Genomic DNA, 18,612 nt, shown 5'->3' on the forward strand with positions numbered 1-18,612 from the left:
TGCCTTATCCATCTACTAGTATTCTTTCTGATTTAGTTCAACTTTGTTCAGAAATACAGAACGTCTGAACAATTTTTGTTTCGAGATTTGTAAACTTTTCTGAAGAAAAGGGAGGCGAAGGCTCGGTTAATTCAAAGGCCCAACTCATAAGAAGCCCAACCAGCCCATCAAACGGTGGGGAAGTGAAGTCCAACCTCCTGGCGATCCAAGGCCCAACCGATCATGCATTCACGCCACTCACGGTGAACCGGCGGCCGGCCGATCGGCGGAGGATGGCGGCCGCGGCGGGGGACTCGTCGGAGCCGAAGGCGAGCATCGGCGCGGGCAGCTGCTGGTCGCCACCATCCACCTCGGTCTCGGAATCGGTAGCATCTCTCCGCACCTCTCCTTTCGCGCATTTTTGCATTTGAATTCGGTTCCATCCGCATTGGGGGGGGGGGGGGGGGGGGGGGGCTTCCCGTCGGTGATCGTGCTGAGGGAACTGTAGCCTGTAGGTCCGATTGGCTCCGGGAGTCGTCGTCTTCCTTGAAGGGAGATTCTACCGTGTGGCTTACTTGGAGTAGAAGAGTGTCTCCTTGAGTCCTTTTGTACCGAGAGGATTCGTAGTCTACAGGGGAATTAGGGCGAAGTGCTGTCGCTTATGGCTGCTGAATGCTGAGGCAGAGTTAGCGCGTGAGTGCGCAGGTGTACTGGGACAACTACCCCAGTTTGCGCGATTGCTCTGAAAAATAACGATGTAGCTATGCGATTGGCTGCATAGTGCATAGCTCGGTCTAAAAGTGTGAAGTGTGAAAGAAGGGGAAAACCCCCATGAACAATACACTTGTTAAATCAATTTTCTTCTTTAGGATTTCGTTCTTCTGTTTTTTCTTTATCCTTTGATTTAGAATTTTATGTTTGGGAGGTTACTGAATTGATAAATCGTAGGTTTATTATGGAGTTTTTCTTCCTCAAGGAAAAGAAAAACTAAAAGAGGTTTGGTTTTCACGAGCTAGAGAAATGCCCAGGGGTCTTCTGGCTAGCTCCACAAGGTGGTGGGCTAGACGACCTGGGTTTGAAGCCTCATCCCTTCTAATTATTTGATATTAGGTACTTCCCTAATATTCACGTTTTTTTTTTCACAAGCCAGAGCTTGTACTCAGTAGTATATACGAAGATATATGCTTGGACTCCGTGTTGAATTATTCCATATATCTACTTTCACTTCTGAATTCATATATGCATCCAAGCAGATATAGAATGGAGTGAATTCTATACACACCAAATATATTTGAATTTGTAGTGAGTGAATTCTATTCATACCAAATATATTTAATGTTAACTGAAAATTTTAATTGTGTTTGATGTATGCAGACATCACTTTAGATGTAGAGTTCTTGTGCAGAGAAATGCTACAATTTGATTTCACAGAAAACTCTGTCCCCGCTTTTCTATTGGTTATTGCTATAAGATTCCATGTTTTGCATTGTGCATGCAGTTTTTCCAATGTCCTTTTTGTACTTTTTGTTTGTCAAACTTCTAGTAGCTCTTGCCATTTTTAAATTTGAAATGTGGTTTCATTTTCTTTGGAAAGTTTGGGCATAAATTTCCAAGAAAATATTTATCCTTTCCCATCCTACTCTGATGGTTGTTAGATGGTTTCAGGTGAATGATGCATATAAATACTAAACAAACATATGTCTTCTACGGCCAAATTTCTGCAAATGCCTTCTCTAATTGATCTCCTGGTTAATCTTTAGTTACTAACCATGAATATTGCATACAGCTTCCATATTCTTGTCCTTTAATTTGCAACTTTCCTGCATTTGACATCATAGTAGCAGACCAAGTTTTGTTCTGATTCCATTACTTAAATCAAAGACTTGGCCACGGCCAAGGTAGTATTTCCAATTTCTAAAACCTCTTTGTTATGTTTAACCTCAGTTCTACATTCATTATTATTGTGCATATTTTCAGAGTCATATTTTCTAGCCATCTGCCTGATTATTGCATGCAAAACACATTAGTATTTGTTGGAAGATATTTTGCAACCGTAATTGACATACTGGAAGAAGTCATAACCATTATTGTTTCCATCACTGTATAGCTTATTTTCGCCCATCCATTTGCCTTCCACTGTTTAGGGAAAAGAAGAGCCTTGATCTCGCCATGTTGCATTTGCTTTCCTTCATCCAGTGGTTATCTGCATGAAGTAACTTCGATGCTTACAGGTGATTATGCGTATGTTCCTTTTTCCTCTATTAGTTGCCTTGGTTTTTGATATTATCAGTTCTGTGATATCGTTTTCCTGCAACTTGGGGCTTAGGGCAGGTAGGATAAGACTCAGAAAGCAAGTATTGGCAGTGACTGAAAGGTGTCCTTTACTCTTCCAGAGTTACATTTGTTCTTAAGAAATGAACTTTCTAATTGCTTGTGTCTTATGCTAAAAAGATACTTGTCTGGTTTGCATTTAGGTTTTTCGTGGTACATCATGTTGAATTCCAACAAGTGCGTATTATATTATATGCAGAACGAGCACTTCGTGATTGTTCGTATGGAAGCTATGTTAACACATCAACCTGCAATTGCGTGCAACAGTGGTGGTCATGGAAGTTGTAAATGCATTAATGGGGTTTCTCTATGAGGCCTCCTGGTTAAATCCTTGAAAGAATGTCTGGTAAATGATCATAATATAACAATTTTGATGGGAGGAAATAAGAACAGAGCATTGTGGTGCAGGAACAATTGCTAACTCCTCAGCTGCTTTATTCTTAACCTTTACCATCAGATGGTTTGATAGCATATAATTTGACTTATCACATACAGTATGAAAGAATTTTCCAGGCTAGACATCAATTTCCTGAAGTTCTAGACATAGCTAGAGAGTCAGCAACAACAACAATCATTACAATTCAGTCAGTTCAGCTATTGTGAGTAAACAAAATTGCATGGTACTTATGGGTCTGTCCATCTTTCGTACTACTAGGTTGTGTCTAATCCAGGATTAGGTTGCTATATTTTGGGATAGAGGGAGTTCGCATTAAATCTGGACTTCTAGATTATGAAGTTCCCGACGTAACACTTATCAACTGGAATGATTAAAATACATAGAGAACTCACTTATTAATCTCTATCTATCTTCTGTTATTCTGCCATGCTGTTAGGACTTAGGATGGACCAATATCATCTGCTATTCCTGCACCTGAGCTAGAATGTCTTAGAAATGAATATGATACTAGCTTGAGTTTTTTTAAAAAAAACTGTTTGGTTTCCTTCGTGTCCTATCTTTGTTGTTATGGGCATGAATCCATAACATTTCTTGAGTGGCTATTTCTAAGTGGAGTTCTCTTGCCGCCAATCTTTTTCCAATGGAAAGTTGACTAGCTGACAGTTTATTGTTCTATGGTATACTATTTTGGTATTTATACCATGTTATTTTATCCAAATCTTTTCTTGGATGTTCCAATGCCAAATACTTCTTATGGTTTTCTAATTCTATATCTGGGACATCCAGAGTACTCATACCTTGTTGTACCTGTACGGTCTTATTATGGGTAGATCCCTGCTATGCTATTTCACAATTAATTTGATGTTTTGGCCTATCACTTCATATTATTGTTCGAGACAAAGGACAATTTGCAAAGAAATAGTTGGTGTACTATTGATAAATTAATGCAATTTATGTTTCCTCCATGTAGGTTGCATAAGAGCACAGTTTGCTGATAAAAGATTTTACAAAACTGCAAAAGTTGCAAGTCAGAGACTCGGAGTATTACTGAAGTAAGTCCAACTCTTATAGAACTTTTTTGTTGGTGGGGTTCATCCTTCGAACTATACCTTTTGCCACCTCTGGGAATCAATTATTTCCCGGAAATATGGATTTGATTTCTTGGTTCCTGCAGCTTTGCTGATCGTACCACAATAGATCTGCTGGCTTTTGCCCTTCAAGACCCAAGAGGGCTAGCTTGATGGTACATTTCTTTAATCTTTGTTCTGAAGCAATAGGTCAATTGTGAATAGTTTCTTTTCTATGCTGCAAAAGGTGTACGAGACTTCTTTACCTTCTTTAACAATGTTGTAGTTCTCCAAAAGGCCCATATTTCTAAACATTTTCAATCTTTTAGTCCATCGGTACCCCAGTCCAGCGATAGACCTGGCATACCCTTACCTTATTCTATTTACCTGTGTTGGACTTGAGGAAATATATTAGTGTTGCAAACTTTTAGCCCTACTCCCATGTTGTTTTATTCTACTTTAATCTATGGTTATCTTAATGCAGGGAGACTAATCAAGTCCAAGATTCCTTTTTCACGGATGGATGGTCCCAGTTGAGTGGACCTTTTGGTGGGAAGCGGACAAACTAAAGCAGGTTCCCACTTGACACCTTAATTTTCTTCAAAACAACTTTCTTCACAAGATCTCTTGCCAATTAAATTGAGACCCAGAGGTAAAATTACCACATAATCGTCACTCCGAAAAAAATGTCACTAACATCGATAGTTAGTCAAAAAAAAACATCGATAGTTCAATATGGCTGACATGCTAATTCACAATCTTTGTTTGCAACCCATCATTTTAATTCAACTATATATATATTTCTCTTTCCGAGGGAGTAATATGTGAAAGTATTCCTTTTCTTCGAGGTAAAAAAAAAGGTACCTTATCGTAGGCGCAATCAAGGATTGTTTGTTTAGGGCATGTTTAGTTCGCGAAAAGAAAATATTTGGGTGTCACATCAGATGTTTGACCGGATGTCGGAAGGGGTTTTCGGACATGAATGAAAAAACTAATTTCATAACTCGTCTGGAAACCGCGAGACGAATCTTTTGAGCCTAATTAATCCGTCATTAGCACATGTGGGTTACTGTAGCACTTATGGCTAATCATGGACTAATTAGGCTCAAAAGATTCGTCTCGCGATTTCCATGCAAACCGTGCAATTAGTTTTTATTTTATCTATATTTAATACTCCATGCATGTGTCTAAAAATTTGATGTGACGTTTTTGGGAAAAAAATTAGGAACTAAACAAGGCCTTATATCGCTTGCTTGCTGATGGAGTGATGGTTGATTGGTGATTGGACCAATCTATCATTTCTTCATATTGGCAATTGATTCAAGTCATTCATCGTTTTTTTCTAACAATTAATAATACATCCAACCATTCTTGGTAATTTTGATTTGGAAAGAAAAATATCTACCTCACTTTATTAAGGATTGCACTCCATCTACTTCAGATACTAAATCAGGTATTGAAGAACCACCCAAATTACACATGAGGCAGTAGAGGTGTTTTTAGGTAAGACCTTTATACTTATATCCTTAGCTCTAAAAGCCAAGTCTGGAAAATAAAAAACAACTAAACAAGCCCCCTAAATTGATTCAAATTAAGTTTTAAAATTTGCTGCAGCTCAAATTAAGTTCTAAAAAAAGAAGTTTACTATAGATTGTTTGTACAGCTGGTTTTAAGTATTTAAGGATATTAACTTGAAAGTAGAAGTGTTCAGTAGACCTTATAAATTAGAAATAGTTGATGTCTTGAAATTTCTAGGCTCATGTTTCTTGTGGTCTATTAGTGGTGTAAAAGCACTCAATCCATTTCAACCCTATTGACCAAGTGCTGTCACGTGGGTCCAAATATCAGTTAAAGTTAAAACCTACTACTACTTGCCTTCCACTTCCCTATGTCAAGCGAAACAAAATTTTAATTGTAGTTCAGTATATTAAACTCCGCTAGATTCAATAGATTAGGCTTGCCTCAAAGACAACCACTGACTCTCTGGTTGCAAACAGTTTGTTTCCCATGGCTTGGTTGGTTTGAGCAGTGTTGTAGTACCCTTTAAAATTTTTCCTTGCATGTGATGCGAGAGAGCGGATGAGAAGGTGAAAACGCAGGAACAGACCCTATGACCCCTGCCCCTATGCTTAGGTCGTGTTTAGTTGTTTGGTCAAATTTTTTTAAGTATACGGACACACATTTAAAGTATTAAACGTAGACTAATAACAAAATAAATTATAGATTCCGCCTATAAACTGCGAGACGAATTTATTAAGCCTAATTAATTCGTCATTAGCAAATGTTTACTGTAGCATCACATTGTTAAATCATGGCGCAATTAGTCTTAAAAGATTCGTCTAGCAATTTACACGCAAACTGTGCAATTGATTTTTTTTCATACACATTTAATGCTCCATACATGTGTCCAAACATTTGATGTAATATTTTTGGCCAAATATTTTTGGAATCTAAACACACCCTTACTGGATCCTTTGCGTTCTCTCGAACCATATATATCCATGCTGTCTGTGCCGGATACATGCATTGCGCAAGAACAACGTGCCATAAATCATTCATACTGTGCCATCTTAGCTTAACTTAATGCTTACTGTAGCTCATTGTGATGTGACTTTCAAATCTGATATCTAATCTTAAGAGCAAGTTTAATAGTATAGCCAATATTAGCTCCAAATCATCTATAATCAATTTAATAGCCAATCTATATAATAGTTATCTATAAACATATACTACACTTTTAATATCTACAAATTGTGTCTTACAGTCCGTGTTATAGCTGTTTACAAATTTATAGCTCGCTGCTCTTCTCTCTTCTCCTTTATCTCCTCGAAATATGTTTATAGTTGGCTTATAATCTGTTATTGTGCTTGCTCTAACATTCTCGTGCTATAGTATTATAGACACATGTCTTGACTAATTTTGTCTAAATTATAGCGGGCAATTTGATTACCGCCGTTTTTTAAGCTATACTTTTATCTTATCAGTTGTGGCATTGGCCAAACTCTCCACGATAATTATTGCCTATTGGAACCTGGAACATTAGTAGCGTAGATTGTACTCCTTTGGAGGAATCCTAACTTATGGTTAAACCTCATGGAAAATTCACTTTGTGTCCATACGTGGTTGAATAGTTCTTTTGTTTTACAATTTCTAATGACTATAGATTTGACACTTCAACTCTTGTGTTTTCCTAATCCCGTTTTTAAATTCATGAGTCCCCTAACATATTGTTGTGTGTTCCACACAGCAGAACAAAGAATCAACCTGAATTACTGAACTCCACCGTAATAGCTTAAGTGACTATAATTTTTCCTATTTTCCTGCGCACTGTATGCTGTACCAACACATATAGAAGTATCTGTTTAAGCCATTGACAACAATACATGAAGCATCATAGTCTATGTTAAAGTTAGCCGTCCTTCTTTTGCCTGTTCAGATGCTAACAAGCTGTTTCGTCAAAGATTGGTTCCTACCTGTCTTCCCCGCAGGTGAAGTCGCTGTTTTTTTCCATGCAACTTTGCAATCATGCTTTTGTCTTTTGCCTGTTGAGATTTTCAGAATGGAACTTGGGGGTAAGTATCAGGTTAGCAGCAGAAAACAACGGGGCCGCATTTCGGCACACTGCATCCATCAAGGAACTGTTGAGTTTGACTTGCCAGGTACCCCTCTTCTTCCAGAATCCAATGCCCCTTGCCCTTGAACCCTTTATTTTTATTTTTGAAACTTATTGAACCCTTTATTAGACGTGCTTTCATTTCCCGTCTTCTTTCATGTGAAACACCCAGAGAATATCATCAGGTCATCAGGAGCAACTTTTTTTTTAGGGAAGTCATCAGGAGCACATAAATGTTTTATCAAGAAAGCCATTTTGCATAGTATAAAAAGTTCGAAATTAACTGTTAACATATATTGTAGTAAACGAATGTTAGCATTTGGTAGTAACTGTCATTAAAATTAAATTAATAGAATTTTCACTGATTTTTTTTCTGTTTTCTGGATTTCCTTTTCTAGCAAAACTTATCCTTGTGAATTCTAGATCTGTAGATTTTTTTTTTGCATTTATCTCAAATTTAATCTATGTGAAAGGTTTTATTTTAGATTTTTGTTGCTGTTCAAATGACTTATTCTAATGGATTTTTATGAGATGAACTTTTATTATATTAGTAGTGAGCTATAAACCAACTATAAACTTATGTGTAAGAGAAAAACAAAGAAAATTCATGAGTGTTGGCTCTTATGCAAGAGAAAGAGAAAAGCTTCACATTAAATTTATAGTAAGAAAAAGAGAGAGACAAAAAATAGAGCAAACTTTATAGTTAATTTATTATACATATTAGCTCTAACATGGACTAATAGCTAATTGTTAGCTCTATTATTAAACTTGCTCCCATGAAACACCATAGAGGTTTCAAGAATTTCTCTTCCTCGGTGCCTCTAATATTGACTGTTGCCCCCTTCAGTAGAAGAGCCTACGGAGTTATTGCAGCTGCAGCTACAACTAGGCAACACCAATCCAGATCCTTTTAATTACTGCATATGCAGTACTGCTCACTAACATATGGGACCGATGGTTAACATGTGGGACCGATGGTCAGTGGACAGTGGGACACATATTATTGTTGTTGGCTTGTAATTGTAGTAAATGGGTAGCCGAATAGGCCCTGTATAGAATGATAGAATAATTTTTGGGAGTAGATTACATGCACGTGAAAATTTATTAAACTTCAGTATAACTATCGTTTTGTTATTATATATGGGTTTAGTTTAATTTTGATTTAAGTTTGAATGCTTTTTCCACGTAATTTTGTATATTTATGAACTGTAAGTTTATTTCATGTTTAGGGTATAATAATCTACTGCTCAACATTTTATGAAGAAAAAAAAAGGTTCTCTTTTAAATGAGTAAGTAATGGAGTAACGGAAACCATTGAATCCTCATCTACTCCCTCCGTCCCAAAGAAAGACAAACCCTAGTTTTCGAGCCCAACGTTTGACCGGCCGTCTTATTTGAAAAAAATATGAAAAAAATTAAAAAGACAAGTCACGTATAAAATATTAATCATGTTTTATCATTTAACAACAATGAAAATACGAATTATAAAAAAATTTTATATAAAACGGACAGTCAAAGTTGGACACGGGGTTTGTCTTTTTTTTTTTTTTTGACGGAGGGAGTAGATGAGAACTTTTAAAAATTTCAAGCACCTGAAATCTGATACTCCCTAATTCTTTATTTGCGCCGTGGGCCCTCTCATTTATTTTTTTATATAATATGTGTAAAGAATATTCTATCCTTATTTTTTTCGCTCACAGGTTTTCTCTTAATTAGCTTTTTTTTCTCTTTTTTTTCGATGGTGCATGAAAATACTAGTACTATCTTATACTGTCGCTTTTCCTCTTTCTACGAGTGTCAGATATGGTGGAGTTCGAGTTCCCAATGCTTCAGTTGGCCCGCCAAAGCCATCCAATTTGCCGAGACGGACACCCCGCGCGCGACGCCACGCCACCGCGCGCGAATTTACGCGGTTGCCCCTCGGTGGAGTCCCCTTCGCCGTAATTAGCCCCTACAAGGAGGGGCAGTCTCGGCGCGAAACGTTGACTCCCCTGCACCCCCCCCCATCCCCTCCACGTCAACACGGCCCTGCCACGTCACTGGCGAACTCTTCCCCTGCTCCCCGGCGTGAGCGGAGCAGGTGCGGACAAAACGGCCACTCTACCAGCACCACCTGACAATTTGCGTTCTCACCCCAAGTTAAACTCGTAATTACGTGTAGCCCCCTCCTAGGCTCACCATTTATAGGAGATTTTTTTTTTCAATCCGGTACTTGAGAAGGGTTGGAATTAGGATTTGGGGTTCTTCCTTGGTGCCTGGTAATGGCTAAAATAATCCGGCCTAGCGCACGGCGCCCTCACGAACGAACGACTGCCTCGGCCAGTGGGGGCGTACTGGTAAGAAAAGCCCACTCGTTACTCGTTAGTGCTGCCTCCGCATCATCTGCTTGCTACGCTTTCCTTTCCCCTAAGAGCATCCCCAATAGAAACCACGGCAGTAGTGGTCTTATATGAGCCATATAGCCTAAGAGCATGTATAATAGCAGGCTAAAAGTCAGCTGCAAATATATTTTAAAGAGATAAATGAGAAGAGAGAAGGACAGCGGGCTACAGATTTGTAGCCAGCTGTAGCATGGACTTCAAGACACAGTGTGTGTATGACAGGTGAGACCATATATTAATAGTGTAGTATGTAACTATTGTATGAATGAGCTATTAGATTGGCTATAGATAAATTAGAGCTAGTAGTTAGCTATACTATTGAACTTGCTCTAAAATCATGCTATATAAGAGTAGGACATGCTACTTCTATTGAAGGTTACTTCTATAAATATATAGGGGTAGGACACACTACTTCTATTGAAGGTTACTTCTTAATCCCTCCGTTTTATAATATAAGCATTTTTAGAGTTGGACACAGTTATTAAGAAAGTTGGTAGGATTAAATGTGGGAGTATAGTATTGGAGGATAAGTAGAGATAGGTGGAAAAATTAAATGGTGTAGGGTTATAATTGGTTAAAAAGAGAATATTAGTGGAGAAGTTATATTTTATGATAAATTTTAAAGGTTTGTTATATTTTGGGACGGAGTAAATAGATATTACGAAATCTGAGGATACTTTGCGAAGATAAGCCCATCCCAGCCCACAAACACAAGCGCTGTTTTCCTCTCCTACCCTTTTCTTTATTTTATTCGGCCCACTCCCCCTCCTTTTTCTCGTCTCCTCCGCCCCAGCGCCCGGCGCCTCCCCTTCTCTTCACCGCCGGTCGTCGGCGCTGCCGACTCCGCCCCACGCGCCACGACGACTCAGCCCCACCGCGCCGCCTCCGACTCCACCCCATCGCGCCACCGCCTACTCCGCACCACCGCGCCGCCGACTCCGCCCCACCACCCGTCGCCTCCGCTCTTCGCCGCGCCAGATCCGGTGGGCCGCGCCGTCGACTCCTCCCCACGGCGCCGCCGACGACTCCGCCCCTCTCCCTCCGCCCGTCGCCGCCTCTCTCTCTCCCTCCGCACGGCGAGAGGTGCGCGCGAGCCGAGCCGGAGGGGGAGGGGAGGGGGGGAGGGAGCGGCGGATGCCATGGGCAGCGGCGCGTCACGGCTGCTGACCGCGTGCACGTGCTCGCGGCCCGCGCCGGCGTCCGTGGACGCGGAGCCGTGCCTGGACGACGCTCTCGGCCACTCCTTCTGCTACGCCGCCGCCGCCACGGCCACCGCCCACTCCTCGTCGTTCCGCCACGGCATCTCCGGCGCCGCGCTCTCCGCCAACTCGTCGGTGCCCGTCCCGCTCTACAACGCCTCCGCCGCCGCCGGCGGCGTGGCGCCGGGGTACTCCTCGGCATTCCACACCTCGTCGTCCTTTTCCTCCGCGCCGCTGCAGCTGTCCAACCTCTCCTCGGGCCCGCTGTTCCTCTCGGGTCCCATCGACCGCGCCGGCCAGCTCTCCGGCCCGCTCGACCCCGCCGTGCCCTTCTCTGGCCCGCTCCCCGCAAAGCCTCCCAAGCCCGCGTCCTCCTCATCGAGGGGGTTCTCGAGGAGGTTCCGGAAGCCGTCCTTCGGCAGCCTGCGGCGGAGCGTGTCGGAGAAGAACCGCCCGTGCGCCGTGCCGCTCCGCCGCGACGACGGCGTGCAGTGGGCGCACGGCCGCGCCGGGGAGGACCGCGTCCACGTGGTGGTCTCCGAGGATCAGCGGTGGCTCTTCGTCGGCATCTACGACGGCTTCAACGGCCCCGAGGCCCCCGACTTCCTCGTCACCAACCTCTACCGCTTCCTCCTCCGCGAGCTCCGCGGGATCTTCTACAAGGAGGCCGACGCGGACAACAAGAAGCTCTGGCAGTTTCTCGTGGACGGCGACGACGACGACAGCGAGCTCGACTTCTCGGGCTCTGGCCGGTTCGCGCTGTCACTCGACAGGCTCAAGGAGAGTCGGTTTCACATGTGGGCGCACGCCGCGGCCGACGAGAGCGGCAGGGAATGGGGTTCCAGGAGGTTGGCACCGGCGCCTGCGGTGAGGGACCATGCGGCGGTGCTAGCCGCTCTCACCCGGGCCCTGGCCTCGACGGAAGCGGCGTACTTGGACATGACCGACCAGTCAATGGGAACCCATCCGGAGTTGGCGGTCACCGGGGCGTGCCTGCTCGTGGCCCTCGTGAGGGACGACAACGTGTACGTGATGAACCTTGGGGACAGCCGTGCCATTGTGGCGCAGCGTCCGGACGATGGCGACGATGGCTGTGTGTTTGGAACCATGCGGCGGATGGAGGACGTCGGGGCGGGCTTGGAGATCGAGACAAGGCCCGGCGGATGCGCCATTATTGGGCTTAAGCCACTGCAGCTGTCGACTGATCACAGCACCAGCATCGAAGAGGTACATTCTCGTTGACATAGGGAAACAAATGCTTACACGTGTTTACATGCAATTGCCTTTCTTGTATCCATTGGTTGGCACAATGGCACGGGCGTATGGGGATGCTCATGTCGTTGTTTGGGAACAATGTGCTGACTTATCTGAATGCGTCTGCAATATGACTACTATCCTCTTGCACTTCAAAAGCCAGACCATTGCCCTTTTTCACTTTTGCTTTTTATATTTCAGTACTTCATATAACTAGTTATTGTAAGCATTGTTAGTCGCTTCCTTTTTTTATCATCATTTTTATGGCTATGCATTAATATCCTTTGTGTTGGTCTGCAGGAAGTTCACAGGATCAAACGTGAACATCCTGATGATGATCAGTGTATTGTAAATGATAGAGTGAAGGGTCGCCTAAAAGTTACCCGGGCTTTTGGTGCAGGCTATCTCAAACAGGTAATTGTGATACTGTTTGAGTGGGTCAGCCATTCTTTTAATTTGATTCTTATGCTTATGATGTTTGATTTGTGTGGTATACATATCCGTCTTCAGAGCAAGTGCATTTGTTGTCAGTACTTTGTACTTTTAACTAGAAACTATATCTGTCATGTGTTCTGATTAACCAATGCCCTGATTGAGTTAATATAGACACTAGATAATTCTTGATCATAGAACTTCGTGTATTTGTGCAGGCAAAATTGAACAATGGATTGTTAGAGATGTTCCGCAATGATTACATTGGTGATACACCGTATATATCATGCACACCATCGCTTTGCCATCACAAGCTCACTGCAAGGGATCAGTTTTTGGTTCTTTCTTCCGATGGCTTATATCAGTACCTGAGCAACGAGGAGGTAGTTTTGCATGTTGAGAATTTCATGGAGAGGTTTCCAGAAGGTGATCCTGCACAAAGTTTAATTGAGGAGCTTCTCTCTCGTGCAGCAAAGAAGGCTGGTAGGCTCTCTTCTATACCATACCTCTTGCTTATTTCAATTCCTGATTGATTCTCGGGTGGTTTTTTTTGTCATTGTATATAACATCATGCGTATAGAATTGGATGATTATGTGCGAACATTGATTTGCCTGCACATGTTTGTCTCGGTTGTCGAAACTTCCTATATCAGTCCATGGCATGTGAGGAACTTCTTTATACTTTTACCAATCATTCTTGACATAAAGTTCTGTTTGATGAAATAGTCAGATACTCATGCAACTCCCTCAAGTTTGTGATTTGATAAAATTCTACCAGTGTATCCTTGGCTTATTGCATTGCCCACCTGTATATGAGACCAAGATACACTTTACACTTTTACTACATCACAAACTCCACTATGGCTTAGAGTGTTAGAGATGATTGACATTGTCCTAGCTTAACAATTATGGTTTCTCGAAACTATTTGGGCCAGTGAGCTAATCAGCCTGCATGCTCGCACACTTGGAGCATCTGTCCCTCTTGCCAAGAAATGAACTACAGCTGGATTTTGCAAACTGGGTATACTGTTTTTCAGCACTATGTGTCCTAAGGTGCAAGCTGGTTAAGCAAAACAAATTTTGCATTGTTGGTGTAAAGAACACCATGGTTCAGTTGGTCATTTTGACTCTACTGTAGGATATTTTTGTATTGATTGTTATGAACAACTTGCAGTCATCATCATTGGTACACGTTTGTGTTGAATATTTGAATTTCAATAGATGAATGTCTTGTCGAAACGGTTTCCAGTTGTCTTTAATGTCAAATACATGTACCTATTTTTTTCTCCTTTCTCCCTCAGTAATACCATGATTTAACTTTTACTTTTGTTTCTTTAGGTATGGATTTTTATGAGTTACTAGATATACCTCAAGGGGACCGAAGAAAATACCATGATGATGTCACTGTCATGGTTATTTCTCTGGAAGGGAGAATCTGGAAGTCGTCCGGAACATATGTGTGATGATCAGTTGGAACAATGTCGATGTCAATATTTATGGTGACGCATCAAGTGATCTCAGCTGGTCAGAGCCTCTGAGCAACTGCATTTATGCTCATCAGGGGAGAAACACCCACAGATGGCTGACAGATGATGCACTCCATACATTTGTCAAAGCGATTGGAGTTGGAGCCAGCGTTGGTCTAGATCTTAGCTTCAGCACAAAACACAGTCCATGAATGTGCTAGAGAGTTAATTCTCGGTTGGACCAAGATTGCAGAGAGAGATGACACATACGAGGAATCCCTTTGCAAAGCAGAGTTAAGAACACTTTCTTTTGTGACCCGCTTAGTTGATTGGTTACATACTCACCTGTGACAATTCCCTCACCCCCCTCCCCCCTAGCTGGCTAGCTATGCTGCATAGAGATTGACACTTCTTTCATTTTTGGAGAAAGAACGTCTTTGGAACGCGCCGTTTTCATGTTCATGTCAGGAATGGGAAGGAAATGTAATATGATTGGATATTCATGGTGAAGAAATTGAAAATGTGTCCCTCATGTGGTGCTCAACATCGTTTTCGTAAAGTCCTGAACTCCTGATAGTCCATTGGTATTTTGCGTGCTCGAATAATTAGGACAGCAGTTGTTATTTGTTCGGTTGGTCCTATATCTACTGTTGTTCGCAGTTGCCTGGAATGGGCCGTGGTTTTTGCTGGCTGGATCGATCTCTCTTGGTATGGGTCGACGCCAGCTTGTTTTCAAACAAATTGCAAGTGCTATCCATTTGATGATTCGGTCAACGATTCAGCACCGTCGACCAGAAGATTTCTAACATTTGATTCTGATTTCGGTATCGGCTAAGCAAGAAGTAAAAGGCAAACTTAACGCTCCATTTGGAATGATGGCAATTTGCATGAATTTCATATCTGAAACGTTTTCACTTCCTGTGTTTGGCGTAAAGCTAGGTATATTTATAAGTGACACTCTGAGATTACAAATGTGTGCACTCAATTCTGAAACTGCATGCTTGTTCCAACCGGATTTCCCAGCTCAATTCAACTTTCAACCGTTTGATCTGAAATGGATAGTTGCAACCGAACTCCATAAGATTGACCTGCAGTCATCTATGTAATCCATTCATCCCCAGTTTCAAAGTCATTGCAAAGATCAGGTAAACCTTGTAACGGAGGAATCCCAAGATGAAGATATCAAATCTTTGAGATACTCTAGCCTATGGTTGGATCTTTAGGTAACAAGAAATTTACAGGAGAAATCACTTGTACGACTAGCACGATCTCTTGGCAGATTAGTACGAAGCATCTGATGATATATTATAATGGCTTTACGATCGGTGATAATTCTTAGGATGCATTTTATATGTGCATTAGTCAACGTCTGGAATGATTCTTAGCGATCATGAGCTGCGTTTAAATAGTCCTTTGATAAATTTTTTTTCAAGGATTTGAAAGCCATCTGCTTGTGACGTACCTACTGACTACTGAGATACGAATCGCATTACAGGGTCAATGCGAACATGATCTGAGAGGTATAGTGCGTTCCATGTATACTTATGCATCCTCAGATCAGAGAGTTTTTCTATTGGTGTATTGCACGTTAGTTCAGCGTACACAATTGTGCAAACAAAACATAATCACCTTTCTAATTATTTTCGTCTGCATCACTGCAAAGACGTTTGAGATTTTCAGTACAGAATCCGTTCTTGAAAGGAAATGGTATCTTGTTCTTAACTTATAAATGTTAAGAACTTTCGGCGTTTGACTTGAGCAAGTGGTGGTATCTTACTTGTTTACTCCGAGGAGCTTAGAGCGCGCGCGTCTCACTTCTAGGACAGGAAACATCGTCGTGCGAAGCGCTCAACCGCCTGCAACTAAAATCATATGAACTGTAAGCAAAAGAGTTCAACACTATACAGCCTTGCAAGAGAAAAGCATGAAAATCCCTAAAAATCAACACCAATAATCGGAAGATATCTGCCGTCCACACCCAAAGTGTCTGCCGTCTCCATTTAACAATTCATGATATGCATATCACATTTGTCATTTTCTTATGTTTTTTGTTTTAAATTAATACCATGCATATTGCATAGTCTCCTCCTAACTACTCCAGTAAAATTTAATTAGTAGAGATATTAGGATTGCACTTGGTCATCATTTGTCAAGTATGGCCACAAACATTTCCAATTTCCATAAGATTTATGGATGTGGCATGGCATACATATCTCGAAAAATACTACATAATACTATATACTATGTTTTAGAAAATGGAAATGTTTTGCACGTCACTTGAAAAAGTCCAATTTACAGGTCACATCAAGCTTCCATGAGACCATGACCTTCTCACCACTAATTGCAAGCATCTCTTACCTTTGACTATTGACTTGCACACTTGCCAGCCCATATGCCCCTACAAGTATATATAATGAGCCCACCGTGTCATTACTTGCTCAGCTTCAGCTCTGTGACTGCGACGCGAACCCATGGCCGCCATGGACGAGCCTCCTCAGCTATTCCTCTGCCCGATCTCCATGGAGCTCATGGAGGATCCGGTGACGGTGTCCACCGGCGTGACGTACGACCGCCGGAGCATCGAGGAGTGGCTCTTCGTCTACGGCCGGACCACCTGCCCGGCCACCATGCAGCCTCTCTCCAACTTCGACCTCACTCCCAACCACACTCTCAAGCGCGTCATCTCGTCGTGGCTCGATCGCGGCTCGTCGTCGTCGTCGTCTTCGTCGCCGTCGACGTCGACGCTGTCGAGCCCGATCCACGAGCTGGCGACGCCGCTGTCGCGCGCGCTGGAGCAGGAGCGGTTGCTGGCGGCGCTGGCCGAGCTGGAGGAGACGCCGTTCAAGGTGACCAAGCTGAAGAGCATGAGGGCCCGCATGGCGGGCGACGTGGCAATGCAGGGGGAGTTCGTCGCCTCGGGCGGGGTGCGCGTGGTGGGGCGCGTGATGGCGCAGGCGCTGGCGGAGAGCGGCGGCGACTTCTCGGCGTTCGCCGCGTGCGAGGAGGCCGCCGCGGTGCTCGCCGCGCTCCCGCTCTCGGACGAGGCGTCGGTGCGGGTCGTCCTTGCGCCGGAGTGCATCAGGCCCGTCATGGCGCTGCTCCAGCGCGGCGGCGCCGAGGCGAGGCTGCACGCCATGGACATCCTCACCAAGATCTCCAGCTCCGGATCAGGCGGCGACTGGACCGCCGGCGTCGACATCGACGACGTGATCAAGTCCCTCCTCGAGCTCCTCTCCGACGAGGCCTCCACGAGGCTCAGCTCGCGCGCGCTCGACGTGCTCCTCGACGTCGTGGAGCGGGCGCGGGGCGCCCGCGCCAAGGCCGTCGAGGTCGGCGCCGTGCACGTCCTCGTCGAGCTCCTCGCCGACGCCGACGACCGCCGCGTCACCGAGCGGGTACTGCTGCTGCTGAAGCGGCTGTGCAAGTGCCCCGAGGGGCGGCTCGCCTTCGCGGAGCACGACCTGTCGGTGGCGGCCGTGGCGAGGACGATGCTGCGCGTGTCGGAGCTGTCCACGCAGCTCGCCGTCAAGGTGCTGTGGCTCGTGTCCGTGGTGGCGCCGTCGGAGAAGGTCCTCGAGGACATGATGCTGACCGGCGCCGTCGCGAAGCTCCTGGGGCTGCTCCACGTCGAGAGCTCGCCGTCGACGAAGCAGAAGACGGTGAGGATGGTTAGGATCCACGGGGTAGTCTGGAGGCAGTACGCGTGCTTCCCTACCGACTTCAGGGACTACCTCAGGCTGCTCGATTGATTCTTTCTCCCCTCTCTTTCTGATTACCGTGGCTAAGCTGTAACAACAAAGCAGATGGAAATTGTGTTTTTTTTTCTGGTCCCGCGAAAAAAAGAATGTGTATTTTTTACAGAAAAAAAATCGGAAATGTGTTTTCTCATCACGTACAAAAAAAAAAAAGGAACGTAATGCATTTCAAGTATTCAAGGATATCATCGAGATTTTCAGGCGACATTTCCCCTGGTTTTTTCGAACAAACCATATTATCCCCCCTGATCCAAATTCTAGCTGTTGGCACCACCAATCTATAAATTGCGGCATCGGTATTGAATAGAGCTTTTTTTACAGGCCACATCTTCTAGTGATAATATGTGACACTTCATTCGTTTCACAATATAAGAATTTCTTACCTGTATTTATATAGATATTAATAAATCTAGACACATATATAAAACATATACATTGATCAATGAATAAATATAAGTAACACCAAAAGGTCTTACAATATAAAACGGAAAGAGTACTTCTTAACTCCAACACTTCAATGGTAAGTTAGTGTTGCATAACAAAATGTTCCTATGCGTGAGCCTGTTGTCTACATTCAGTCCGGCTTTTGTCACATGTCTCGTACAACCTTCATCCTAAAATATAATAATTTCTAACTATGTACTCTACCTAGAAGTATGTAAAAGTATATAGCTAAAAGTTGCTATATTTTAAGATAATGGTAGTATAATATTGATGACAAACTTAGAAGTGACGGTT

The 18,612-nt window shown here is 43.3% G+C and overlaps 2 protein-coding genes and 1 long non-coding RNA gene across 10 annotated transcripts; all 3 read left to right on the forward strand.

Moving 5' to 3' along the window:
• The first annotated feature begins 232 nt into the window (after positions 1–232).
• LOC127761375 (uncharacterized) lies at positions 233–8,553 on the forward strand. 8 transcript variants are annotated; one of them, XR_008015239.1, is made up of 8 exons: positions 473–2,210; positions 2,311–2,353; positions 2,454–3,759; positions 3,882–3,950; positions 4,259–4,348; positions 7,211–7,262; positions 7,358–7,433; positions 8,235–8,553. It is a non-coding gene; the product is annotated as an uncharacterized LOC127761375 (long non-coding RNA). The 8 variants fall into 8 exon arrangements; XR_008015242.1 differs by adding an exon at positions 233–365 and having other exon boundaries at positions 2,124–2,210; positions 4,259–7,433; XR_008015241.1 differs by having other exon boundaries at positions 7,211–7,433.
• Positions 8,554–10,528: 1,975 nt separating this feature from the next.
• On the forward strand, positions 10,529–14,457 carry LOC127763624 (probable protein phosphatase 2C 26). Its single transcript, XM_052288389.1, has 4 exons — positions 10,529–12,194; positions 12,522–12,635; positions 12,872–13,136; positions 13,992–14,457. The coding sequence occupies exons 1-4, from the start codon at positions 10,908–10,910 to the stop codon at positions 14,114–14,116; spliced, it is 1,791 nt and encodes a 596-aa protein (XP_052144349.1). The 5' UTR covers positions 10,529–10,907; the 3' UTR covers positions 14,117–14,457.
• A 2,125-nt stretch (positions 14,458–16,582) lies between these two features.
• On the forward strand, positions 16,583–18,094 carry LOC127764378 (E3 ubiquitin-protein ligase PUB23-like). Its single transcript, XM_052289256.1, has one exon. It carries the CDS (start codon positions 16,591–16,593, stop codon positions 17,866–17,868), a length of 1,278 nt encoding a protein of 425 aa, XP_052145216.1. The 5' UTR covers positions 16,583–16,590; the 3' UTR covers positions 17,869–18,094.
• Positions 18,095–18,612: the final 518 nt, after the last annotated feature.

This window comes from Oryza glaberrima, chromosome 2 (assembly GCF_000147395.1).
Source record: "Oryza glaberrima chromosome 2, OglaRS2, whole genome shotgun sequence".
In the NCBI taxonomy this organism is placed as follows: Eukaryota; Viridiplantae; Streptophyta; class Magnoliopsida; order Poales; family Poaceae; genus Oryza; species Oryza glaberrima.